The sequence below is a fragment of the Platalea leucorodia genome, assembly GCF_965183815.1.
Source record: "Platalea leucorodia genome assembly, chromosome: 11".
Lineage (NCBI taxonomy): Eukaryota > Metazoa > Chordata > Aves > Pelecaniformes > Threskiornithidae > Platalea > Platalea leucorodia.
The window spans coordinates 13,672,633-13,699,244 of NC_138833.1; the positions used below are offsets into that span (position 1 = coordinate 13,672,633).

The 26,612-nt window shown below is 46.3% G+C and overlaps 2 protein-coding genes across 5 annotated transcripts; both read right to left on the minus strand.

Annotated features, from left to right (window-relative positions):
* Positions 1–1,384: 1,384 nt before the first annotated feature.
* Positions 1,385–11,614, minus strand: LOC309596328 (uncharacterized protein). The gene is made up of 6 exons (XM_082324399.1): positions 11,535–11,614; positions 3,679–4,775; positions 3,541–3,585; positions 3,410–3,436; positions 2,584–2,724; positions 1,385–1,575 (listed from the first exon to the last, which is right to left on the minus strand). The coding sequence occupies exons 2-6, from the start codon at positions 3,784–3,786 to the stop codon at positions 1,468–1,470; spliced, it is 429 nt and encodes a 142-aa protein (XP_082180525.1). The 5' UTR covers positions 3,787–4,775; positions 11,535–11,614; the 3' UTR covers positions 1,385–1,467.
* On the minus strand, positions 9,352–26,498 carry SLC25A48 (solute carrier family 25 member 48). 4 transcript variants are annotated; one of them, XM_082324397.1, is made up of 8 exons: positions 26,283–26,494; positions 24,227–24,270; positions 20,597–20,668; positions 19,759–20,011; positions 18,246–18,494; positions 16,864–16,997; positions 13,788–13,917; positions 12,983–13,204 (listed from the first exon to the last, which is right to left on the minus strand). In XM_082324397.1, the coding sequence occupies exons 1-7, from the start codon at positions 26,326–26,328 to the stop codon at positions 13,795–13,797; spliced, it is 921 nt and encodes a 306-aa protein (XP_082180523.1). In that variant the 5' UTR covers positions 26,329–26,494; the 3' UTR covers positions 12,983–13,204; positions 13,788–13,794. The 4 variants fall into 4 exon arrangements, with proteins under 4 accessions (XP_082180524.1, XP_082180523.1, XP_082180521.1 ...); XM_082324398.1 differs by lacking the exon at positions 13,788–13,917 and having other exon boundaries at positions 9,352–13,204; positions 26,283–26,490; XM_082324395.1 differs by lacking the exons at positions 12,983–13,204; positions 13,788–13,917 and adding an exon at positions 13,926–15,958 and having other exon boundaries at positions 26,283–26,495.
* Positions 26,499–26,612: the final 114 nt, after the last annotated feature.

The following is a 26,612-nucleotide window of genomic DNA, read 5'->3' on the forward strand; positions in this document are numbered from 1 at the left end:
TGATTTGCCAGAAATGTGGATGATTTTTCTTCACACTAGAATCCAAAAAAATGTTTATTTAGAAGAACTCTGTCTGAGCTGAATTTTGAGTAGAAAATGTAGGAAGATATGAAAATGTGAGAAATGAAATTGTTGTTTTATTTCTTGGTTTCATCTGCATAGGCGTTACCACAGAAATAGTGTTTTTTATTATCTTCTTATCATATTTGAACCAGGTGGCAGAAACACATCAAGAAATGCATTTGATCTGATATATAAGTTTAACTCCTTTTATATACTTGAATCAGATGCATTTTCTATAATCTAGTTCTCTCTTTTTCCCCAAGCCCATATTAATGGAAACCTTAAGAATAATGGTGTAGTTGATGAGCATTTCCATCACACTTTTGATCCTAGAAACATGTTCATCCCATCAATATCACACTTAATGCTGGAAAAAGAGAGGGAATTACATGCCTGTGTCTGTTCCTTGAAGTCTGAAAAATCCACCATACTTCAGGGGAGGTGGTGAAGAAATGACGTCATTGGAGATCTTTTAAGATCCTCCGTCTCAAAGGCCAGCCCTGTTACAATGCCTCATCTCTGAGGCACAAAGGAGATGAAATCTGACCTTCTCTCTCCTTTTGGGGACTTTCCCTTGTGTGAAGAGATCTTAGAAACTACTGGTAAGGCTTGAATAGGTGGCTGAGATAAGCGTCTCCCCTTATATGTTTTTTTTTTTTTTCCCCAGCAAAGCTCCCTTCTTGTGTCTTTAGTTTCTGTTGAGCTGAGTGGAGAGGTGATAGAGAAGCATATCTGAGCTCATGGCACTATAGAAAGATCTTCTTCAAAGCTGGTGTTAAATATGTCCTGAGAAAGAAACAGTTGTCCACAACACCTTCCAAAGACACAAGCCCATTAAGAACTTGTAATTAACCCTGGGTATGGTCTTGCTTTTGTACGTTAAGATGTTCATGAGTTCTCTACTACTGAATACTTAAAAGAAAAATAAAAGTGGCTATGGGCAGGAAAATCTGCAACCTTGCAAGAAAGAAGCTAAGCGACTTATTCATGGGATGTAGATAATATTGAAAAATAAAAGTGATGCAGAAAGAAAAGTGATGCAGAAAGAAAACACAGAATTTCTGTTTGAATCTCAAGTCACCAAATATTTCTGGTGGTATAGAGTGGTCAGAGTGTGCATTTTGCTGTAGCATCTCATGTGAGTGAAATTATTGGACTGGAGCTTTGCAGAAGCATTTTGACACCCACTACAAAAACAGGATGTTCAGACCTTTCACCAAGTACAAAACATACAATGAAGAATAATTTTGGTGCTCATGTAAATTATAGTTTTATTGGTTTAGCAGTTGTTATTTCTACCTTTTATATTTCAGGTGGACAATAAATACAATAAATAACTTTTCTGTTCCCCCTTCTTATCGAAGAGTTTGGGGATTTTTAAAGCTTTTTTAAGTTTTTTTTTCTTTAAGCTGCAGGTTTATTGATTGCTTGATAGGTTCTCAGGATTTTATTTAAAAATTCCTTCACATTTCCCTTGGTCTTGTACTGGCATTGATTCCCGCGTGCCAGGCTCTGTGATGGAAGAAAGAATAAAGATTGAGTTACCAAAGATTTTATAAAAAATAAAGGATTTAGATGAAACAGCTAAAACATACATTCTTTGGAGCTAAACAAGGATTTAAAAAACAATTCCTAAAGAATTGTTCCTTGAGCAGTTAGTGTAAGAATGGCTTTTCATGGTGACTAACAAGGTGACAGCTGGACTCTCACATAGTTATAGCTGAAGTAATTTAAAGTAGGCTGTTTCAACCCAGAAAACAGGGCAGACAGAGCAGTATGAGAAGCTGGGTAAGACTAGGGCAATGGGTCTGCTCGGTGTCGCCGTGCCTCTCTAACAATATTCCCACTTGCAACTTTGAAGCTAGTTTAAAGGAGCTCGAGACACTGCAGCATCAGCATCTTCCGTGTCTCGTTGAATTACACAACAGTTTTGCTCAATATGTAAATAAAGGATGTTTCACTGCCTCAGAAGAGGCATCTGGGGATCCAGAAATCTTCCTGAGCATCATCACAAGTTTGAAGATGCTGCAGGTCACAGCAGTATTTCATGCCCAGGCATCCTTGAAGAAACTGCAGCATCAGTAGAATTAATGCTCCAGAAGAGAAGGATGTCTCTGTCTGCCTGTCCCCAGCCATGCTGCTTCTGCACATCTACTCTCTGTTTGTATATCATTACTATTTAGTGTAGAAACACATTTTGAGAGAGGAAAATAGAAAAACAATTTAAATAAAGTTCCTCTCCCAGAGATCTGTCTTTAAAGGTCCTCATTCTAAAGGGGTTTGGAGAAGGGAAAGGGCACAGTGGGGCAGAACCCATCTCCCTGCTTTCTCTGCCAATTTTAATAGCTTTCCATTGCCTCAGGCATGTTGCAGCTATGATATGTGGCTCCTGCATAAAATGACTATTTAAAATATATTTGAAATTAATCCAACACTTAGCTACAAATGTTTAAATTATAAAAAGTCCTTTCTTTTACAAAAGATAGACAAAGATCTATAGAAAAGTAAGAAAAGTCTTACTTCACAGAGCTTTCTGTCCAGTTGAGTCTGAAAGGTTAGATTAAGCCTTGAAATTATTATGTTTGAATTGTTGTGGTTTAATATGTTGTTTTTCAGCATGTGTTCCGTTCCTTCCACAAAGCATGCCAATTCGTGGCCAGGCTGTTAAACAAAGAAGGTATTAGAAAAAGCTAGAATGCATTTTGTGTTTCTCTACAGAAAGGAGAAATACGTATTCCTAAACGAGGCAGCACGTAACAATTAAACGGGATGTATTTTGCATTCTATTGAAAACCAATATGAGAACTTTGGGGTGGTTATAAAACAACAAATCATCATGTATGCCGTAAGAAACACCTGTCACGTCTCTCAGAAAACCTCAAACTGTAAAAGTAGCCTCTTTGAAGTATAGTTTCAGCTAATGCTGGGTTTCACCATATCTGAGGAGGCTTACAAAAATGAAATGGTTTTTGGATACACCTAGAGCTGAGCATCTGCGGCCTGACATCTCTGGCCCAGGTTCAGGTATTTAGGCACCTAACCATAAAACAAAGTCCTGCGGAGATTTTCAAAGCAAGAACCTGTATCTCTTCATTTGTAAGTAAGTCAAGCCCACAGAGGACTTCTGCCTGACTCTGGACTTGGCTCTGATTGCACTGGTAATGGGAGGACTTCTGCTCCCCTTCCCACCACTATTCCTCAGGCTCAGTTTTGCTGCTACGAGTGTATTAAAATCTTCCTCATAACTGAAAGCAAAAGTTACATAAGGAGCAAAGTGAAAAAACTAAAACTCAGTTAATACTGAACTTCTTTAACAACTATAGGAGCTTAAAAAAAATAGACTTACCTCAGGAATGGGAAGACATGAACATGACTGAAAATGAAAAGAGTGAGCATTAAAATCCAGCATCACTAGCATTCACCACACAAGTACATTTTTGTTTAGTTTCATGATATTCTCAAAAGCAATGTACTCACACTGACAGCTGTCTCCCTACATGGGCAACTTACAGGACTTTCACCCTGAAAGAATAACAAGTGAGAAATCAGTATTTATTATCATCTACTTTACAAGCATGCATTTTTACAGAATTAAGGTGCTAAAGAGCCACTTACAAGTAGATGTTTTGTATAGCGGATAATTTCACGGACACTGCAATTATGTGCTTGCACAGAGAGCAGCAAACAAGAGAAGAGCATGTATGACAGCATGCTGGCATTCATGTGCAACTCAGTCTGATGGGTGACAGACGAATAGGAGGACACTCCTTTTAATTGAGTCTTCACAAAATTCCCATTCTAATATGGAAAAACCCAACTATAAAACTGATACCAGATGCCCACTATTTTTTCCCACTAGCTTGGACAGCATTTTAGAGAAATCAAACGTGCAATTGAGTCACCTACTGCAGTGACTTTTCTTTAGTACTGCGGAAATTCACAAATCCTCCTCAGAGGTGATTAATTTGAACATTATGATATCACACCCCAACAGGAAACAATGGTTAAAAATCTACGAAAGCATTTTTTTTTCAGATGTGGGGTTTGTCTCCTGTGCTTATGTAAATTATGGTTCCATGAAAGCGAAGAGACAATAACGTTCAGCATTGCCAAAGTTCCTGAGAAAACAAACTGACAGGCTTCCCCCTAGATTTAAAGCAGGACCTTTCTCAAAGAAAGCTGGTAACACTGCAGGGGTCTGTTGAGCAGACAGACAGACAAATGGATGGAGTTGTGGAGCGGTGGCTGGAGAAGCTGTCACTCTGAATTACAGCTGCCGTGTCCAGAGGGCAATCCCATAGTCCCTGGCTGTGATCCCACCTTTGCCAAGTGCAAGTGCACTAGTGTGCGGATAAGGATCGGGCCCTCAGAGTGCAAACACTGACCGCAGTGTCTCATCCCATGCGCTCCTTTTTAAGCAGAAAGGAGTGGATGCAAAAATAGTCCCAAGTGACCAAAATGGTATTAACTTGGAAACTCTCTCAGATGGAGTCTCCAAATCAGGTTGAATGTCTGCTCTGTGGCCACAGAGGTTTTCTTTTTTTCAGCAGAGCAAGCCCTTCAGATTTCTTTTAGATCCCCAGTGTTGTCTCTTAAGCTTCCCTCCTGTTATGCCTTTAATCCTGTTATGCCTCAAAGATCTCCTCCAAAAGCTTGAGCCTTCTGCTGGTCAGTCTGGCTGCAGGATGAGCACGATCTCGCTGGAGACTGTCCTGGAAAGACAAAACATCGGGTTGCAATTTGCTGGTTTTGATCTGGCATTTGCCTGCCGGCAAGGGATTCATCAGGCTGAACATGGCTCCACTGCCTGCCCGCATGCCAAGGGGAGCGGAGGAGGATCTGCGTGCGGCTCCTGCCCCTGCCTCGCTGCCTGCCCGCCAAGCACCAGCTCCGGGCTGGGGCGGATGCTCCCTGCCTTTTATTTGAAGTTCATCCTTAGGTGATTTAGTGTGGGAAGTGTACATCCCATTAGGCAGCTACAGCTTTCACACAGGCCCCAGGGAATACCTAGAAAAAGCCAGAGACCCTCCCTTGGCAAGTTAAAGCTGGTAGCAGGCTATGTTGTGATCAACAGACGCACGAAAGTATATTGAGAGGAGGGATGGCATTCATGAGCCAGGCAGTGGCGTCTTTCAAGGCACTGGGCTGTTAGAGAAGGGCTAAAATCATTGATTTGTGATCGAGAGCCTATGATTCCCTGAAAAGTAGTAAAGAGACTTCTGTGATGGGTAGGTCTGCCTTGAGGAAACAGCTTTTTGCTGAAGGAAAGCAATGGGCGTGCTGCTCTCTGTTTCTTCAGCCAGTAAAGCCCCACGGCAAGAGCTAGAACAATTAGTTCAAAGCATAAATCCGTGAAGGAAATAAATTATGTGTGACATTTGTGGGACACTTGGTTTCTCAGATCCTTGAAAAAATGATTTTGCATGGTTTTAAAGGAAAGAATTTGCAAGCATCTTTGATTTAGCCAAGGCTGTGCAAGGAATATTGTAACAAGTCATGGGGAGAGAGGGCCAAGGGGCATTTCGTGACAGCCAGGAGTTTTTACCGCTTCTTGTTTTTAAGGAAAATATGTTCATTCAAAATCCCCTTTTGCCCAGGTGCTGCTACACTCTGTCTTTGCAAGGATTTTACAAAATCTGATACACTTAGCAGGGTCCCTAGGGCCTCTTCACCTAAGGAATGATGTCTCAATGCAGCTGCCACGCTCTGTAAGTGAAAGCGATTGGTGGCACAAATTGTATGCAAGATACATAATTAGGACCTTTCCATACATGAGATGTAATTATGTTCACCGGACAGTGGGCAGATCAGATAACTTCTTCCCAGGCTGATAGCCCAAAAGGACAAGATCTGTAGTTTTATTACTAGTTGAAGATTAGAATGGCAGAGCTTCCAGAGCTGCTTCTGAGCTGCTCCTTGAGCCCACGATTCCTCCTCGCAGTCTCTATCTGCCAGAGGTGCCAATGCTATCTCTACATCTTTTAATTTCTATTTGATTGCTTAATTAGATCCATCTCATGCGGTTGTTGCTCCAGGGCAAATAGGTCACCAGAGAAGTGGTATTCCAGAGAAGTGGTATTCACCAGAGAAGTGGTATAATTTAGAGTGAATCAGAAATCACCAGAAGTCGAACTGGCAGAGAAAGAGCTTTCCATGTATTCAGTGGAGCAGCAGTGGATTGGGCACAGAAGCAAGTGGCACCAGTTATGGCTTTGGAGAGTTTAGGCTCTATTCCGGCATTTAGAGGCTGATCCGAAGACCAGTTTCCAGGTGGAAATTAATATTTATTGCCATCCCAGCAAAAAGACCAGCTTTTTTATATAATCTTTAAATATTTAGTTTTGATATTCTAAAAGTCTCCATTTTGATGACCAGCTGCAGCAACGTATTTTCACAAATATATTGTCATTTGTGTGTTAAATACGATCAGCAGTTTATTTTCTGTCCTCATGTCTAGGTATCTGATCTCCCTCTGTTCCTCTCCCTTAATCTCTCTTTCAGCAACACAGGCCAAAACGTAGAGAGGAAATAGAGGTTTTTCAACCATCACTCAAAAAAACACAAACAAATTCATAATAAATTCAGTAGCCAAATTGCAGTAGGTAGGAAGGTGACTGTGTGAGTCCACTTCCCTCTGAGGTTGCAAACCCACAAGCCTCAAAAGGCCGGTTGTCAAAGTGGGGAGCCACCAGTGCAAAGTCTGGTCTTTCTGAAGCTTTTTTTCCCTTTTCCAAATAACTATTTTAGCCTGGTCAGCATGAACCTCCAGATCTTCTGAGTTCTCATGAGAGAATTTGCATCCCAGTGTAGTGTTTCCAAGAAACTCTGTACAGTTTGGGTTTTTTTAATGTAGAAAATAGATTCCCTGTAGAAGAAAAATACCAAGATAACATACCAGCTTGTTTTACATTTGCTGATCAAGATGTAAGAGCTTGCAAAGACCACAAATGAAAAGATGCTATTGATAGTTTCATTTTCCAGAGATAAGGTGGCTTGGAGTATTTTTTTTCCTTTCTTTTACATATAGATGACATATGCTAGTGTAGAAGTAAAGGAAAATAGGGTCATTCTAATTCCTCCACGAAAGGGTAAACCATAGCGTAGTAATAGCAAGATTGCCTGTGACAGAAAGGTGTAAAATCCAGATGAACTCGGGGAACATTTCATGTGCCACCTTGAAGAGGGCAGTGGCACCTCCTGATAGCCACACGCTCTGCTCTGTCCTAGCAGATGGACCACGGGACGTCCTCAGGACTCGCATTAGCTTCTGTAGGTCATAGAGGCCCCATTGCTTTCAGAAGAGTTTTAATAAATTTGAAACCATTTAAACTAACTAATCAAAACTAGTGGTGCTCAGGAGCTGTGAGATGGGGAAGCACACCTGAAAGGGACCTTCAGAGCTCTGAGTCATCCTTGTTTCATGCAACAGTACAGTCACTGGAGCTTTCCTGTGTTTTCTGGCAGGGGAGCCAAGCTTTCCATGCTGCAATGATATTTTGCAAGAGCTGAGGCATCAAAAAGTAAAAAGCCCTGACAGCAACACACCAGCCATGCTGGGCGTTGGATATATTGCAAGGGCATCTCACAAACAACAGCCTCCAGAAGTAAGCAGAGGAAAGCAAGAACTGTCAACAAAGGTCACCAGTTCTCTTGTATTTTAAGGTTTTCCTGATGCCATTACTCTCACTTTGGGATCCCCCTTTGTGGGCCTGATTGCTTGCGCACCAGCAAAGAGAAACACTGCAGAGCTCTGAGATCATAAGTCCACTCACCCTTCCTTGCTTGTCCCACTGGGAGATGACCCTGGGTGCTTGGTTTCCCTCTCAGCGCAGCATGCAGAGGAAGGTTGAACATGAGGGACAGACAGACAGCGCAAGGCATTCACTCCGTGGCTGTGTTAGAGCCCTCACCAGCCAGACCCACAGTGCAGCTTGCTTTTCATGCTGGAAGCATTGAAAAACTGCCTGCAGACTGCTTGATTGAAACACGGCAATCACAATTTAACAATGAAATAAGCATGGATATTGGTTCACACCTAGTTGCATGAGTAAGAATAGGCTGGCCCTCTTCCACAAGAGTTGGCAGGATTTTCTGTACTATGTGTAAAGTAGGCTACATTAGTGCTAAAATGTTTTGAAACGGGAATAGACCATGAGCCGGTCCAGTCCATGAAGATGAGCTATGTAAGTCCTCATGCTTTTACAGCAGGTGATGCTGTGTAGGTGCCAATCCTGAAGCACCAGGTGTTGGCGGCAGGGCAGTCTCAGCCTGTGCTTCCCCAGTTGCAAGGTTCTTGTTTCTCCAAGTGTTTCGCCTTGTGACCCAAGGTTATCCACTGCTTTCTCCATCACTCAAGAGGACCTTCATATTCTTTTCAGAGATTTGGTGTTCTACAGTCCAGTAGCCTTAGTATTTCACCTATACTAAGAAAGGGTTTCTTGATGTATCCAGCATTTTATATCTTACAGTGAAACCTCGTATGGGACCTCTGAGACCCCCTTGAAACGATACTCTCCTGCTGCTGCATGTATGGCTCAACAGGTTGGTTGTTCCACTAGTGTCTGATTCTGGAGCTGTTGCAGGATCTACAGTTTAGGAAAACTGCTTTGAAAATCAGTGTAACTACTTAAATTTCCCCTCACCAGGGGGAAAGGCTTAATTCCCTTTGGAGCCTATCTCTGGAATGATACTTTACATATTACTTATCTAAGTTGGCAGTGATCAGTCTATGCATCCCTATAGGAGCATGTACGTAGGCAGAAGATGGCTTTAGAGAAAGGAACATGTTCTTCTGCCGTTTATATTCAATTTAGCAACTTGAACTTCTCACTTCTGTCCTTGGATCTTACCATTTCTTCAAACTCTACACTTTACCTTTTTCTTCACGGGTACAAGACAGGTATTGGCCTTCTTGTCTTTCTTACATGAATGCAATATCTAGGAGAGAAATCTCCACTATAACAACATCTATGACAAAACAAGGAACTTCAGATAAACCAAGGAAATATAATATATCCTAATGCATGCAAGGATGTCACCTATTCTTCTGTCTTACAGTACAACAGAAAAAGAGAAACTGAGGTGGGGACTGTGATCTCACCTTCCCCTGAGGTGTGGACACGCCAGGCAGGGACTCCTGAGGCATGAGAAAATCTCAGCCTGACCCAGAGCCATCACAGGCAGGGCTTCAGCAGGCACTAAAACCGCTGGGGGTGAGCTTCTGCATGGGATGTCAGCTGCTGCCTGCCTGGAAGAAGGACTCAAGGACATTATAGGTGCCCAGCAGCAGTGGGGATGCAGAAACAGGGAGGTGAGGTAGCCCCCTCCTTGCCCCCTGGCCAGAGGGCAGCCCCAGCCTGCTCCCACCTCACACCGCACCAGGCTTCTCCCAGCACCAAAGACCTTCCTCCAGGTCAGGGCTGTTGTCCAGAAAAATAGCTTTTCACTGGGAAATTAGTTCCTGTTTGTTTGGGTTTTTTTGTTGTTTTTTTTTTTTTTAAATGAGGAAATAAGCTGCTGTTACCTTTTTTCCTTCCATAGCACTACATAGTGTATCAACTGGGAAAAACAGCTACACAGCCAGCATCTCATTAAGTAATATCGGGTGTTGTAAGAGCTGGAACACCACCAGCGACATGGAAGTTGGGCAATTACAGACTCATTTGAGGCATGGCAGGTCTGAGTATGCTTTCACATTCCAGGCAAGAAAAGCACAGAATTAGGTATCCCTGGTCCTTCTGGTCTCCGTTCTCATTTTATACCAATTTCAGGATTTGCTGGATTTATCTGAGAAATGTGGGGCTCTGTGAGCATCTGTGAACAAGCTATCAAGCAGATGTGTCCTCCCACTCCAGCGTGCGTGGTGCTGGGGAACGTGCCACCGACAGCAGGTCACTACAGCCACAGCACTGACAGAGGAGCAGGTCCGTATCCTGAATTATGTTGACACGGGGGATTTTTCTTTTGTGTAATTCAGGGACAAAACCACCAACATATGCAATCAGTGCCCCATACAAGGGATTTGAATCAGCTGTATGTATGGCGCTTTGCCTGCCAGGCAAGGCACTGTTTTAAACTCCCATCAGCAGGTCCCCAAAAAGGATTCCTTAGAGATCCTGATTTCTATCAATGGATAATGATATTGATATTATCTCTAAAAATTAATGCATTTGATATATCATAAAGAAAATCTCCCACAAGACGCAGACCTGTCAAGTCTCTGTGTGCATAAACTGTAATTGCCATCCCTTATCTTCAAGACATGGGGCTGACCCCCTGCGGCATCACCCAGCCCCACCACTGGACCTCTTTCCTTGGTGACGCAGCCACGCGCTCACTACTTCAAAAGCAAGACCAAGTTATTTATCAGGCTCTGTGTGCAGGGATCTGCTGTGATCGATCGCAGCGATGGGTACAACCATATCACAAAGTGCTGTGTCTTAAAAGCTGCTTGTCCCAATCCTGCTGTGCCTGGCCCAGCAGCAGCCCAACCTCCTGCACGCTGGCCAGGGCTGCTGTCACCCTCGAAACCTTCGTGCTCCAGCCTGGCATTGCTTTGCCTCACTTGTGGTTTGTCTACGAATGCTAATGGGGTGATACACTGATTAACCAGTGCATCCAAGGCTTGCCTCCCGCGCTGCTGGGCTAGGGAAGCCATTGGCAGGGCAGGGTCACCCCAAAATCACCTGCACGCTGCCAGTGTGGGGCTGCCTTGTTGGGGAGGGAGCATGTGCTGGTCTGGCAGCAAGCCTGGACTTGGGGTTGAACGGAGCAAGACACAAAGAGATTGCCTGGCAGCTCCAGCAAGCCGCACACGGCTGTGCCCTGCCACGGACGAGGATGCCATCATGTGGCCAAAGCTTTTTATTCACTTCCCACTTGCTTTTCTTGTTTTTATATTAAAAGCTTTCTTCCCTCTGCTCCCTCTCTACACTGGGTAGTCCACAGCTCTCCCTGACAGCTCCTTCTGGCAGGTGTGTGTCACACAAGAGTTTTGCCCAAGTAAATCCTGGGCATCCATCTCAAAACTGCTTTAATTGAATGAAGAATATCAGGAAAAATCACTATGCAACTCCAATGTGTGTCTTAGGGCTTTACGCCCAGGGGGGCACTGAACATACCAAACCTGTGCACCGTGAGGGCAGGATCATTCAGATACACAGCTTGTTGCAAACCTCATCAGTTTAATTAATTCATGGTCCATTTTACATAATGCAAGCAGATAAGCTACACCATTTATTTGCACTGAAAAACTAGCGTCCCCGAGTATTATCCCTGGAGACATATGATATTATGCATCCAAAGGACATGTTGTATGTATATGTATTAAAAGAGGTGACATGGAAAGGATGAATCCTTAAATGCAGCCAGCAACAAATACTTCTGTGAAGGCTCATCAATTTTATCTGTATTGTTTACTAAAGAGTTCCCTGTGTTCTTGCCAAGCTCAAAGGCACTGTGAGCCTCCTCACCTGCAAGTCCTGAGATGAAGCAACACCAGTTGTTTCTCCCACTTTTTAAGGCCAGTTTTGGGGGAAGCCACACTTCTGTTTTTAATTTAGGCCCCAGTGAAATAGAGCCTAAGGTTGGGGACCCCATTTCTGAGTACTGCTTCAGACCAGAGTTTTTAGGCACTTTCTGCTGAAGTCTTCAAGTCTTGTCGCCAGTTCCTCCATTCATCCAGGGAAGAGGACGCAGGAGTTTCTCTTTCCTTCTCCTCCTTTTCTGGAGGACAGCTGGACAGTTGCTGAGGTTGTCTTCAGAAACCTTTATTGAGGGCATCTGCTAAAACTGCCATTGCTGGGCTATTTCCCTAGAGCTCTTCTTCTCCAGAGGAAGATGGGGGGGAACCATACATTTCCCAGAGGACAGTGTGGTCCCAGACTGTTCCCCCATGCTGCAGGTCCCTCTGCATGTGAGGCTGTTACCCCTCAGCCTCTCCTGCCAATGCCAGCAGATTGCTCTCGTCCCAACAGAGCTGGTTCTTCTTGGGTTTTGGCATCAGAAGCTCCATGCTTAGAAAATCAAGCATGGAGATACTTAACAGCATAAACAGAAATAATCATGATGTGAAAGATCTTGGAATAATTGAAAGGCTGAGGTAGACCAAAGAGAGACCTGGGCCTGCCCCAGTTGTCTCAGTGGGATTGCAGCAAAGAGCTGGAGGTCTGAAGCTGGCCTATGTATTTTAGAGAGTAGTTTATCCCAAACTCCGCATCCTTTAAAAAGACTTCTTTTGCTGGTGGTCTCTCAAGGCTGCAAAGTGATGTCTGCAGGATTTGGCAGTTGGCAAGCTGGTCTGTCACGTCAGCAAAATCAGGTGATCTAACGAGATACCTCTAGCAGGTCCCTGGAGGGCTACACAAGGCAAGTTAGGTGAATTAATAGGCAGCCATCTATATGAAATGCAGATTTGTTTTATTGTTTTCTGAAGAAAAAGAGCAGCTTAGTCTCTGAATTTAACATCCTCCTGCTGCCCAATTTAATTTATATCTTGGATAACAAACTGAAGCTGTTGAAGCCCTTCACATCTTTTCATGATGATCTTGCCCGAATGGTGGCAAACTGGAGAGTTCTGTGATGTAAAACATGAGTATTCGTTTCATACAGGGGGAGTCATCCATTTCTTTGATCCTGAAAGCAAGCTATGTTTTGGTGGGAATCCAGACCTTCCTATATGAAAAGCACCTGCACACCCATCACACCTCTCCCTTTCATTGTTCACAAAGACAAGCATTATATGCAGTGTTGTACAAAAGACATTCCCTCAGCTGATGTAGGGTGGGCTGGTGTGGGGTATATCTCACTCGAGTGGGTAAGGGAAGTAAGTTGTTCTTTCGGCTCAATGGGAAAAATGTCAATGGGAAAAACATCATCAGTGAAAAAGCCCAACACCACCATAGGAATTATTAAGGTGCTCTTAGACAACAGAGTGAAAGATTTGATAAGAAAATGGTCTTTGGATTTGATTGAGCTGGTGCAGTTTTCGGAGTCTTCCAGAGACTAAGTCCGTGGCAGAAGAGAAAGCAGATGCTGTAGGTTCAGGACGGGAGTCTTCAGTCAGAGCAGCTGAGCCCTCACCAACACCACACTGCTGATTTGGCTCAGGAAAGTAGGAGACTTTCAGGTCTTCTTGGCAACACTTTTGAAATAAGAAAGAAGGAGGTTTATAATGTACTGCAAAAAACAGCAGACTGCCAAGAATAATCTTGACTATTTAACTGCTAAAAAAGCTTCTGTAATCAGATATTTTTAATGCTGCTCCTTTATGCAACCCTAGGTTTATGAGGGAAAGAGTAAAACTGTGAGCTGATAGTCAAGACACTTTGAAAGGGCTTAATTTCAGGTCTGTGTGGATGGATCAAAGGAGGAAAGGATATTGTGCAGGGACTTCAGTGAGAATGATATTTCAAAACTTATAAAATGTTAGAGAATATTTTCCTTTCAGATCTTCTTTTCTGATTCACACTCATCAAAACAATCACAACAATCAGACTGGATAGTAGTGAAATTCCAGGAGATCTGGAATGAAACCAAACTCTATCAGCACATCTATTGTCTGCTCCAAATCCCACAGACCCCAGTTTGAAAAGTGTTTGACTATTCAGATGTAGGTAGCCATGTAAGTTATCTGACTTTCAGAGGATCTATACAATTGCAATTCCATTTGATTCAAAGATTAATTCTCTAATTTTAATAAAGCTGGAGGGTCTTTATGCGCTGACCTGGAAGTTAAGGATTGGTCTCAGTTTGGTCTCTTTTCATTGCTTTGAGGGAAAGTTCATAGCCAAGAAACATGGCTGAACTCATTGGGAATCCTCGCACTGCATTGACCGTGATGCCCCTAAAAAAGACCTGTTGGGGATGGAGAAAGGTTAGAGCATAGGAATATACTGGCTATTTTAAGAAGAAGAAGAAAATATTGAATGAAGTCATGGTGGGATTCTGAAGAACCAAATCGTGGTTTGCTCAGGAGATCGCTCTCACTGCTGGTCTTTGCTGAAGTCGGTGCTGGAGAACAGAAATGCAATGGCAAAAGTCACTGGTTTGGTATCATTGTGCTCCATGCTCCCTGCGGACCCACATCTGCATCTGCCAGCAAGGGCTACAGGAGGTAAAGGGTAAAAAATGGCCTCATGCCACTGGTGTAGAGCAAGAAATCTAAAACGTCTTCCAGTGTTGTCCTACCTAGCTACAAGTCCTCCTTCCTTTTGGGTACAAGGATCATGCAAACCACAGGGTACAACAAAAAGGCTGTTGTTTTCATGCAGCAAATGCTCTGACACCCGGGGCTGGGTCTATGGGTGCAGAACACGTTTGGGAAGTGGAGAGGGAGCGGTGTGGCTGCAAGCCAGCCCAGCCGACACAGGCACTGTGCCACGCAGACTATTTTGCAGGTTTCACCTTTGAGCATAGAAACAATTTCTCAACCAGCAGAAAACTAGACTTACTCTGTACCTTGCTGAGAACTAGCTCTTGCCACCGACTTTGGAAAAAATACTCGATAGAGGCTGATATTTTCACATGTGGGTTCCTAAGGTCAAGCTTTGGTGTTCATACATATCCCAGAGTTTTCTTTCATTAAGATAATAAATATGAATTTATATAGTCAGACTTCCCCATTCTGCTCAATATATATATTTTTGAAAAGATGCTGGCACTTACAGGAGTGAAAGACCCTGCGGCTTTTAAGTGCTTGAACAGTAAAGTGCTTTTTGGAAAGTGGAGAAGGGGCCCTTGTCGCTCCTGGCATTGGCTTGTCTCCCTTTGAAAACCCGCCTCGGTACAGACACTACTGCCTGATATGTGCAAGGGTGCGCACAAACCACTCGCTCTAGGGTGAGCCTATTTACAAAATGATGATTGCAGGGAGTATCTCTGCTGGCCTATTTCTCTCAAAATCACTCCGTTAACCACCCAGGCTAATCACTGTAGTCACTAATCTAAACACCAGAAGTTCACAATAGACATAAGTGTCTAACTGGTATTTTCCCTGAAATACTGAGCTCTGCTAAACATGACTATATGTTATACCTAATAAAAACAAGTTCATGGTGCTGACTCGTATGAGACAGAATAAAAATGTCTGCCTATTGTTTAGGATAGAGTTTGCAATGTGAAATTGCAATATTGGGATATTTAGGATATTACTTGATTTATTGGGGTGGTTTATTTTGCTAGGAAAGACAGAATTTTCTGGGAGAAAATTCAAATTTTTGCAGTATCCATAAAGAAACACGAGAGAGCCAAGTTAAGATTTATGAAGAAAAGACTAAGAGGCATAAATTTTTCTCATCAGAATGAACATACCTGACTATGAAAGAAAGAAGAGAAAGAAGAGGGCTATATTTACATTTTTTTGTACCCCAGGCAATTATTTTCAGCACTGTTCCTTTGTCCTAGAATGAAAACATCCAGAGCTGAGTTTGCTGTTTATCAGTTGTGTCTCCCAACATATAAAAAGATTTTCCTTACGAGAGAAGGATCGAGTCTTATCACCAACTGTTACTTAATCCTATTGCTGGCTTTGGTCCGGGTACCAGGCATGATAGCAGAAAAACCGCCAGCAGTTCAGACCTCAAACAAAAAAAACTAAAAGTGCCTGAATTAGCTGTTAGTATTCAGGCAGGACAGGGAAGGTAGGGGGTGAGGATGGGGAAGGTGAGAGAAGGGAAAACACATGGAAATTCCCTTTTCAGCCACCCTAGGTTTTACTGTGAAGCTGTAAGCCAAACTGAATGTGCAGGGCAGGTGGTCTGCAGAGAGTCCGGGGCACCCTGACGCTCCTCTGACCGTCCAGGCATGGTCTGTAGCCTCTCTCCAAGTGCCTGTGCTTCATGTGACTGTGACTTTCTTCACGGCAAAAAACCAACCAGACTGCAGGCTCCTGTGACGGCTGGCATAACATATTGGCATGTTGGCAAATATTTAAATCACACTGACTTGTGACTTTGCAGGTTATTTTTCTTTTTGTAACTTACTACTATTCCCTCAGAATGCGAAAATTAACACTTTGGAGCTAAGAGCCCACATGATGTTTTGATGACAACTTAAATACAGATTTATTTCAGTATCAGAAGACATTGCTTCTCATAACTGTGCATTGGCAGTGCAATAAAGCTGCAAACCCTGGTCCTCTGCCATTCACATTTAACTGAGGCAAAGTTTGCAGGTAAAACAAACAACTTTTATTACACTAATAGACAAAGTCAGAAAAAGGAAATAAGTTCTTTTTAGCATGCAGCCCTTCTTCACGTTTGAAGCTGAGGCAATTCTGATTTAAGAGCATTTTCAATCTACTCTGTCTTGGTGAAAAATGAGGGTAGGCAGTGCAAACCACAGTATCATTCCCACCAAAGCATTGCCCAAGGCAACCAAATGCAACGGGGGTGCCAGCACAGTCCCACTGGAATCAGTTCCCATTGACTACGGTGTCAATGGGAAACATTTGACCTCTGCATTTTGTAGAAGCAATCACAGAGGCAAGATTTTCTACCTCTGATTTATGATAAATCAAATCATATTCACAATTAAATGCATTGACATGACGTGTTCTTTTAAGTTAATTACACCAGCAGACTGTGACCCCCAGTCATTCATTTTTTCATTGCTGTAAGGTGCATTATTACTCTCACTATTATGATTTAGAAAGAATCTGCACTATGATTACAGTCATAATTTAGCAGTAACTGGCTTTAGCTGTCTCTCAACCCTGCAGATGATAGGTTTGTAACAGCCACTGTATTTCCCAACTGAAAATTAAATGCCTAATACCCACATTTTACTTCAAGTAACACTTACTTTTAAGCCCTCGTTCTGGTAGCTCTGCAAGATACAGTCAAGGGTCCCTTTGTACTTGTTTAAATAAACTCCATCTGCCTGAAGTCGACTTTTCACAACATCCATTGGAGTAGCAGTCCCCCAGGAAATGGCTCCTAGAAAAATGCAGAAGTGTTTGAACAATTTCTTCTCTATATTTCCTTGGCCGCAGGTCAGTGAACTCAGAAATTCACCTCTCGTCTACCACATGACATCCATGGGATTTTCGTTTCAGGGCATTCACCCTGTTCAGGGACAGGAACGGTACTTCTGGAAGCAAAGTTTCCTGTTTCTGGAAGAAGCATGGAGATTTTGGGGGTTACGCTGGTAATCAAACGCAGACAACCCAGGAGGTCCTCTCCCAGGTGCAAATACATCTTCTGCCGTGCTTCTGGTGGAGCATGGACATGCCGTGGGAAGGGCCCAAGCTGCAGGGAGCTGCTGCCTGGGGCAATTTCAGAAAAAATGGAGTCCTCAGATAATGCTGTTGAAAAGCAAAGTTTGAGATGATAATGCAAATAAGAGGCTGGTCCGTGCCATGCAATCAGGATTAGGCTCCACGCAGCTGAGATACATCATCATTCCTATAAAGAAACGGTCTATTTACATTGATCAGCCTGCAGCTGAGTGGGATGTTTCACCTCCCTGAAAAGGTCAGCATGTGACCGCAATACCTGGCCCAGTTGGATAGACAAGAGTTTGTTTGGACCTGCGTGAGTGTCGGGGCATACTAGAAAAGTTGTCCAGATGGGCACTGTTTATTTGCAGGAGTAAACGGAGAGGACATTTTGTAATCATTACCTGAGCTAAGGATTGACTTGCATTTAGGGGTCTGCAGTTTAGAAATGGCCAAGAAATGGGGAGTGGGTGTAGGGGTGACCTTACACATCTAAGCATGGTAGGGGATGCACGTGCCAGTCTTACTGGCGGGTGTACACAGGAAAAAAAGAAGGTGGTCAGTAACAGTCAACTCTGCTTCTGCTGCATGCAGGTAGGGTGCACACCCTCCTGGTGGGCAGCCAGCAGGTTGAAGTCCTCTTCTGGAGGCATCTTGGCTGCCATGGATCGCTGGCAATGTGATACACAGGCTGCCGTGAGACATCCACATCCAGGGAGATGAAGGTGCTGGCTGTTTTCCTTCTTGCTGGCATTGAGCCTGATGAAGGTCTGATAACACGACTTCCATAAAGTTTGTCAAGTCATAAAGTGAAGCTGTGGTGCCAGGGGACCTGGCCCTGGGGGAGGAAGGTCATTCAGCCCCATGTCCTCTCCTGGTGACCAGGAGGATGTGGCGGCCCCTGAGCCACCCCTGGCAACCTTCCTGTCCTTGTTTTGCCAGTGTTTTGGGGAAAAAAGGTGCTTACCTGCTACACCCCCTGCCAGCCAGATGGAGGAAGGATTAGGCGAAATGCATCCGTCAGGGGTAATCCATCCACAGAAAAATGTGTAAGGGATGAAATAGAGGCAGTACCCAGGAACATCCCTCAGAAGCATTGCTCCCACGCCTCGGTATATTCCTGCTATCCCTTCTTTCTGTAGGACTGTCCTAAAGCAGTGAATTGGGCCTCGGTACACAGGAAATCCAGGAACTGTGGGCTTTAGTTCAATGTTTGCTGCAAAGAAAGATACAACTGTTATAACAGCTATATTGCTACAGAACTCCTCCCAAAAGCCTACCACCACTGAACAGACAAAAATCACTGCCATCCATTTTCTTTTGCTGGGATCAATATGTAGTGTGGGAAAAAACATTTTAAGAAAGAGGACTTAGGTCCATTTTTAAAAGATGTTTAGATAATTCAGGACAGATTTTTCTTAGATGCATTTCATGCCTCCTAATAGGTACGTGCCCAGTGAGATTTCCAAATGAGTTTAAGGCTATGTGCCCAATTTTCATGGATTTTAACCACATCTGGTGCCAAGCTGCATCTTTGAAAGCCTTGGTATCTTCAGAGCCTGGCCCCTCTGATGTAGAGGACCAAGCTGTTTTTTGAAAGGGCATTAGGTTGCTAAGCTGCATGCAGGCTTTTAAAAATGGACATAATATTATTTTATCAAACCAATAAAAAAAAGTCACTATTTCACAGTTAAGCACTGCAACGGTAACATGAGAAAGGTGCTTGTGAAACTGCTGAAATCCAAGCTGTTCAGCTCTGGAGCTGCACCGTCTCTTCCTTTGGCTGTGCATGTGCTCCAGTGGGGTTTGCTCTGCCCTGGCAGCCTGCGATGAAATTCAGCCGCCACCTTGAGCAGAAGCAGCTACTTCTGCCTGCAGCTTCTGGAGAGATTACAGCTGCCTGCTGCCATCCTGCCAGTGTCCCCTCCTGACCCATCTTGCCTGCACCTGGGTACCTGTAACCCTGCCCTGAATGAGCCAGCAGTTTTCAAATGTACATGTGAAATTTTTGCTTTTGAACAGAGGAGGGTGAAATAACAGAGCGGGGTTTATGGGCAAATGTACGTGGAGCTGAGAGTGTGCAGAAGGAGATGCGGGGCTGGCATGACTGCTGGCAGCTGTGGTGGTGCTGCTGGTGGGATCTCCAGGGAACCTGACAGCCCAGGGACTCGCTGTTCCTGCCCCATGGCCGTGCAGGGAAGGTGGCTCCCGCAGGTCCTGGTCCTGAGCAGACCTGCCCCTGTGTTTGTTATAGATCCCAATCAACTGGAAATGCCAGCAGAGATCTGATCAATGTCATTGATAAAAACCCTCCCCTTGAGCTGGGCAGGATGGGGTCCATCCTGAGGCAGAAGGATCTGTAGCTCAATTGTGGTGGCACAAGGCAGCAGAGAGATGGGCCTTGAAGCAAAGTTGTCCTAAAGCTGATGGGAAATACCGAGAACTGGCAGAGAAAGGAAAAAGAAACTCTTGCTTCCTACCTTTGATGTACGGCTGCGTTTGCATCTGTAGCCTTATCTTTACCAGGTCCACAGGAGTGCCGATGCCCACGGAGATGAACCCTGCCACCACGCTGGCCAGAGCCACATCAGCGAGCACCGGCGTGCGGGATGGTTCTCCATGGCGGAGCTGGCTGAGGAGCCGCTGCGTGTTGCTGAAGACGCCAAACACCACGGAGCTGTAGACGGCGATGCTGGCCAGCGGGAAGGACATGCCTTTGAAGAAGCCGGCCACCTACCCAGGGAAGGGAGCAGGAGTTAAGAGAGTGAACAGGACTGAGCAGAGTAAACCCCAACTTGTCTGTCAGGCCAGGAATGCAAATCCAAGTACCAGATGTCTCCTGGAACCAACCGTTCGCACATGCTGAGCAAGTGAAAATTAATTCATACTGCTAAAGACTTGTAAAGATTGTGCAGAATACAGGATATGCTGAAAGCACTGGAAACGGTGTAAAAGTCCCTCTTATGGCCAGCTTCTGTCCTGGCATCACCAAAGCCAGAAAAATACCTGCAGTAGAGCTTTGCCAGCAGGTACAGGCAAAAGAGCCACCGTGGATGTAACACCCTGACCCATGCGGAGACATGGGCAATGTCATTTATCACTCCTTGCCAGGGATCTCTGTTTTCCCTAGAGGAGTAACCAAGAGAGTTACCTTGGACTTAGCAAGAGAAGGCTGTAGGAATTTGCAGTCTCAACTGCAACTTTATTGATCTTCATATAACTGCTCGTGTCAACAGTGATTTTGTATAATCACTTTATGTATTTATCTATTTATCTATTTGCATTTTCTACCAGCACATTTTAAGATAAAGTACTTACAGACTCATTTCTGTACACAGTGAGAACACAGTTGAGTGTATTTCCGTATCCTTGTCCAGCTTGCAAACGAGTCTGCAAAAGACATTCATGAAATGCAATTAAAATCCCATGCTTCCAGCCCAGTGAAATCTCATGCTACATAAACAATGTGTACTTTGCTTTGAGAGCGAATCCTTCCTTAGTTGTAAAGAAAACAGAGCAATAAAATAAGATATATATGCATCCACCCCCTTGAACTTTGCCAGAAGCAGGGCTAAACGGGACCTCAGAGGTCTGAAGCTTTCTGCAACATCTGGAACCGATGACTGTCAAATTGCTCTCGAGTCCAGACCAGCTACCCTGGCCCGGGACAGCGCTCACAGCAGGCTGCTGGCGTGCAGTGCTGTCACTGGCAAGGTCCTGATTTATGTGGAAATTGGAGAGTGATGGGGTCTCCTCCATTTGGGGACTCTCGGTGGAGGTTGGGATGCATTGCTGAAGGATGGAGAGGAGAGCTGCCCTGGGAGGCTTCCGAGGCTCTTCCGTTCCAAGGTGGATTTTAAGACATAGAAATAGTAAATGGAGCCAAAATAATTCGGCTCCATCTCAGAAATTCTCCATGCTTGACTCAAAAATACATTTTTACATCATTTCCAACAAAGACATTTTGTTTCTGGAAAGCAATGGTTGTACCCCTTCCAAAAGATGCCTACAACAACTGTAAGAAATGGCGTGTAAATCACGACAAAGCCTGTATGCTTCAACATGCTTTCCCCTTCTCACATATATATATATGTATGTACATGCACACACATATTTAGATCATCTTTCATTCAAGCTGCTCACAAGTTTGCAATAAAAAAATCCTCACAAGTGATGCATTTTTTGGACTTAGAGGTGTGTGAGGAAATGGAAACCCTGTTTGGTTCATAGGACCCGGGGCTTCAGCAATTAATCTTGGCTGAGGCCAGAGCTCATTTTTTATAGGAATACAGTCACACGTGCTCTATTGGGGATGTTTTTAGGGAATGGGGACATCATTTCTGGTCGTATCCATCATCATTGCCGCTATCAGGAATGGCAAAATGAAGCCTGGAGGGACAGTGCCAACCTGTGCTGGAGGCAAGTGCCCAGTCCCCTCCAGTGCCTCAGCCCTGACTTACACCAGGGTGAAGCAGGAACTTTATTTGGAAATGTAAAGCCCAAGGGAGTGAGTGTTCTCCAGAGTTCAAGCCTGGGGAGAGCTTTTGGATAGCAATCAGCAGGTTGAATGACAATGATTTGGCCCAGAGCCCTGCCCAGGGCCCTGCAAGAGGCTGGCTGGTAGGGTGCTGCTGTGGGACCCATCCAGGGAGCGAGAAGGACCAAAGCCCAGGCTCACCCCTTGCCCCAGGGCTGCTCCTTGCAGCTGTCTGCCCGCACCAAGCACCGAGCAGCACCAAGCACCACTCTGTGCCTGGCCAGAGGCCACGGAGAAGGCGGTAGCGAAAGCAGAATATTTACTGAGCCCTTACAAACAAGCTGGTACATGAAGATGGCGGCTACAGCTCATGCAGCACACGCTGTGCGATGCAGGCAAGCCTGGGCCATGGGTGCAGACCTGTGCACACTGTGACTCACGCCAGGGTAATGGGGCTGGGGGGGACCGGCGGGGAGGCTGGCTGCACCCCAGGCAGCCCAGGACAGAGCGACTGCAGTGCCCAGCCCTGCATTCCCTCCTGGCTTCATCTGCACACTTAGCCCAGGTGTTTCCATTTTGCCTCCATGGGCTTGTTTTTTTTTCTTTTACACAGTAACCGGGTATTTAGACGTTCAAGTTAATACATTTTTTGAGTAACTGAGGGCAACTGAGTGCGCTCACAAACTGCTCCTCACATATATGCCCCTTACCTAAGCTGTTAACACCCAGCGCTAAAATCCCTGCAGGCATCTCTGTCAAAGTCAGCTGATACCAGTATGGATATTCCTCAGGAAACTTCTCCTCTCTGTTACATTTTAATTAGATGGGGCCCTTGGGTGACACCCAAAAACTGAAGGAAGTTCTGGGGAAATGAATGCAAAGTGGAGGATGAAAAGTGAGTAAATGTAAAACTATTCAGAGTTTTGCAAGGCCATGGAAAAACAGCTGCTTAGGTTTGATGGAAGCTGCAACGCTGGGAAGGGGCCAGCTGAAGGAGGAGGCCTGCTTGATGGGAACCATGGTGCAGATACCACATACTCCATCCAACCTTTCGTTCAGTCTTGTCCTCTCCTCCAGGTGGGGAAGGACCCCCCATTCCCCTGGAGGCTGCGAATGCTGCTGAGCCGCCCCTTTGCTGGCTTTAGTGCTGTGTAAAAACTCTCCTTTCCAGTTCCCTTCCCCTAAATTTGGAAAGATCACAAGTCTGCCTACTTGGTATTCCCAGGCCATGTCCAAAGCCAAGGGCAACAGAGGGGTCAGCCTGACAGTTGTCTTTATAAGCACTGAAGGATGGGCTCGCTCTTTCTTGGCATCCAGCAACTCAATGCTTCCCAGCAGGATCCTCTCTCAGTTGTTGCCAAACTCCCCCAAAGCTGGCAATGATGCCCCGGTGGCCAGCCTGAGATGGGGATTGCCTTGGCAACCCTGGGCAGAGCCTGCCTGCACTGCCTGCGCCCTGGCCCTGCCCGTCGCTGGGATGGTGCGGGCAGCTTGCGGCTCCTCCTGCGTGGGGTCTGCACCCATCCTCACACGGCAGTGCTCCCAGGGCTGATATCACCTTAGCAGTGCCAAAAGGATAGGGCTGGCAGGCCAACTCCCAACCCTAGGAGAGCCAGCTGTGTGCGAGCAGATGGCTGTGATGGTGGGGGAAAGGATGTGGCGTGGGCTGTGCTGGAGCCTGCCTCCTCCCCATCTCCCTCCACGGTCTCTAAGGTGCAAACAGGACCACTGACACTTGGGTCTGCCACATCTGACAGCCCCGCCTGGTGCCAGCAATGAGGCTTGAACGAGATCAGAGCACATGGGCAGACCAGCTGAAGCAGTGAAAGCTGGCCAGAGATGCCTGTCACACTGTGCAAAAGAAGAAAGGAACAGAATCTTCCTCTCTATCTCTGCATCAGTAGGGATGGTCAGCTTGGTTGGGCCAGACTGTATTGGTGTGTGCATGGGCTTGTCTGCATCCTGCTAGCAAATATCTTCTTACATCTCTAAATCCTTCCCCCTGAGGAATAATTGTCTTGCAGGAATAGTAAATATTGCATCTCATAGCCCTGGGATAACAATTTCAGCACTCCTCCCTTCCAGCAATGCCGACACTAGGAAAACACATAAAAATGTGCCTGCAGCAAAACAAATATAGTTCCCCCATTGCCCTTTGAATACTTGTCTGTGGCAAAGTTCAATAAAACATTTGGTAAACCACACATTAAGCGAGGCCAGGTTTAATTTTCAACATTAATCCTCACCAGAGAACTTGCACGTATCTGCCAGTTCTTTTAGTTTCTCATTCGAAATGAGCACTGGAGAGGAAGAAAGGCTAAAGTCTACGAAAACCTTTCTACCCAGGCTAAATTCCTCCTTGGGGTGACGGGGGAAGTGAAGGTCTTTGGAAGCATCATCTAGAGAGAGCCCATCTCCCCATTGCTGGGGTTTTGGGTGGTGACACGAGAGGACGGTTCAAAGTGGTTTACCTTGATTGTGTCCAGGGGGTGGCCCACAAGGACGCTGGCGGCTCCTGGAGATGAAAGCAAAGTGTTACGCAAAACATTGAAGAAGCTTTTGTGATGGTAGGAAGCGATGGGTTTATAGGGGAGGAGGAGAGATTTCTGTTGGAACAGCTGTACTGGGCCAAGCCAGAGCAACGCCCAGCACAGTGCCCTGTCTCTGACAACAGGCAAAAGCTGGGCAGAAACACTTCCACATCTTCCCTGCATATTCTCCTGGACTCCAAAGTTGTCCTGACTCCAACGTACTCTAAAGTTGACTTTACATCTCAAAGGCATCCAGATGAGAGGAAGAGGTGTTGTATTTGTATGACCTGTCCATGAACACCCACCCTTGCTCTTGCAAGGTCATGCAAACTTTTAGACTCAAAATGGTGAGATTCAGGTTAGACACGAGGAAATGCTTTCTCTCGGTTCAGATAGAGATGCTCTAGAGCCGACTGCTGATGGGCACCGCGAACCCCCAGCCTTTGCCATTTTAAGAGCAGTTTATAGAGATACCTGTCAGGGATGATTCAGATAAAGAGGATCCTGCTTTTTCTTGATCTCTACAGTCCCATCCAGCCTCATTCCCCAGGGTTCTTTGGGAGAAACTGGTCCATTCCCCATTACCATCCTGCCCATCTACCCGTGCCGCTCACTGCCAGGAGCCCCCATGGCAGGGCAGAGCACGGCTTGGTTTCCCCCTTCTCCCGGAGAACAGAGCAACCCATGTGCTGTGGCCAGGATACGGGTTTGTGCACTTGCTCCAAACAACACTGGCAGTTTTTAGGGTGTTTGTGGAGATGGTGGGTAATTTGTGGTGCTTCCCCATCTGCAATTCTCCATGCAAACCAGTGTCCTCAAGTGTTTTAGAGACTACATGAAATTGCTCACTTGTAGCGGATTAGGACTGAAAAGAGAATCATGTTCTTGGTAAACACATTATGACTTTACTCAAAAATGTGTTATAAAATGTCCCCTCTCCTCCTGGGCCTTACCTGATGCCACCTGTGGCCCAGTGCTATGCATGAAGACTGGCCACTGCCACCGACACTGAGCGCTGGTGGCTGTTCACCCCCAGACGCCCTGTCCCACTCTCGGGGATGTGGGGCAATAACACAGGGTCAGTGGGGCAGAGGCAGCCACTGCGTGCTGCACAGCCTCCGCAGGCTGCGAACATCCAAAAATCAGCTGCTCGTGTAACTTTTTGGCAGAGGTTCTGGGTTTTTTTAGAGTCAGCTAACCTATTAACCTCATCTGGCCGGTCAGGATCCGCGAGCCATCTCACGCCCCTTCCTGGCGTGAGCGGTAGCCTGGCCAGAGCTCTGGTCTGTGGCGGCCGGTGCCGCGATTGCCCCTCTGCTCGGCCGCTCCTGCAGCCCACCCCGGGCACGGCAGCTTAGCCGCGCACCTTATCAGCTGCTAAACCCAGTGGGAACTTTCCGTTCTGTGAGAGATACTACGTTACCAGCGCCTCTGCAGATCCTCGCGTTTCCTTTTCTTTCGGCTATCTGTTTCCCCGGTGTTTGCCATCAGCATTTTCAGCAGACCGGATCAATACCCCTCCCGGCCAGCACCGCCGCCCTGGCCACCACTCTGTTTGCCCTGTCGGGACCGCGGGGTCAAAGCCAAGCGGTTCCTCTCCCGGGGGTGTGTGCGGCTGGGCGACCCCGGGTTGGCTGCCGGTAGCCCCGGCTGCTCGCCTCCGAGCCCGGCGGTGCTTCCAGCCCTGAGAGAAGGGGAGGGAGAGCCGGCGGGGGCCGGGGGCGTGCGGGGAGGCTCCGGCAGCCGCCCCCCACCCACCTGGGCGCACGGCAGCATCGCCCGTGCTGACACTTACGTTTTAAGCATCCCGCCCGTGGAAATTGGATTAAAGCGCACTTCTGAGGCAAAGCGAAGCAAAGCAAACCGCGCACCCGCTGGTACGAGCACTCCGGTCGGCGGCACACACCACAGGTGACACGGAGGATTTTATTCCCACGCACGCCCCTGTCCCCCTCCTCGCTGCCTTCCCCCGCCCCGAGCCCACGGCACCACTTACCGCCCACCCAGCCCGCCGCGAAGTCCTGCAGCTGCAGGCTGCCCATGCTGCGCGCCCGAGCCCGTCCCGCCGGCTCCCTCCGGGCAGGGGGTCCCCTCCGGGCAGGGGTCCCCTCCGGGCAGGGGGTCCCCTCCGGGCAGGGGGTCCCTCCGGGCCGGGCCGCGCTGCCGCGGCAGCCCCGCCGCCCGCCGCGGTCTCTCCCAGCCGCAGTGACATCACGCACCGGGCCTTAAAGGCGCCGCACAGGGGCCGGCGGCGGGGAGAGACCGGCCGGGGCCGGGGTGGGGAGGGTCGCGGTCAGGCGTGGGGGGGTGGCGGTGGGGGCAACGC

Bases quoted from the DNA above. Each gene is read 5' to 3' on its own strand.
- LOC309596328 (XM_082324399.1), bottom strand. From the start codon at position 3,786: ATGAATGCCAGCATGCTGTCATACATGCTCTTCTCTTGTTTGCTGCTC. The intron at 2,725-3,409 runs GTAAGTCTATTT...TTTGTTTAACAG, and splicing joins CATGTCTTCCCATTCCTGAG to CCTGGCCACGAATTGGCATG. The intron at 1,576-2,583 runs GTAAGACTTTTC...CTTCCATCACAG, and splicing joins TGGACAGAAAGCTCTGTGAA to AGCCTGGCACGCGGGAATCA.
- SLC25A48 (XM_082324398.1), bottom strand. From the start codon at position 26,328: ATGGGCAGCCTGCAGCTGCAGGACTTCGCGGCGGGCTGGGTGGGCG. The intron at 20,012-20,596 runs GTAAGTACTTTA...TTCCCTGGGTAG, and splicing joins CTGTGTACAGAAATGAGTCT to GTGGCCGGCTTCTTCAAAGG. The intron at 18,495-19,758 runs GTAGGAAGCAAG...CTTTCTTTGCAG, and splicing joins AACGCAGCCGTACATCAAAG to CAAACATTGAACTAAAGCCC.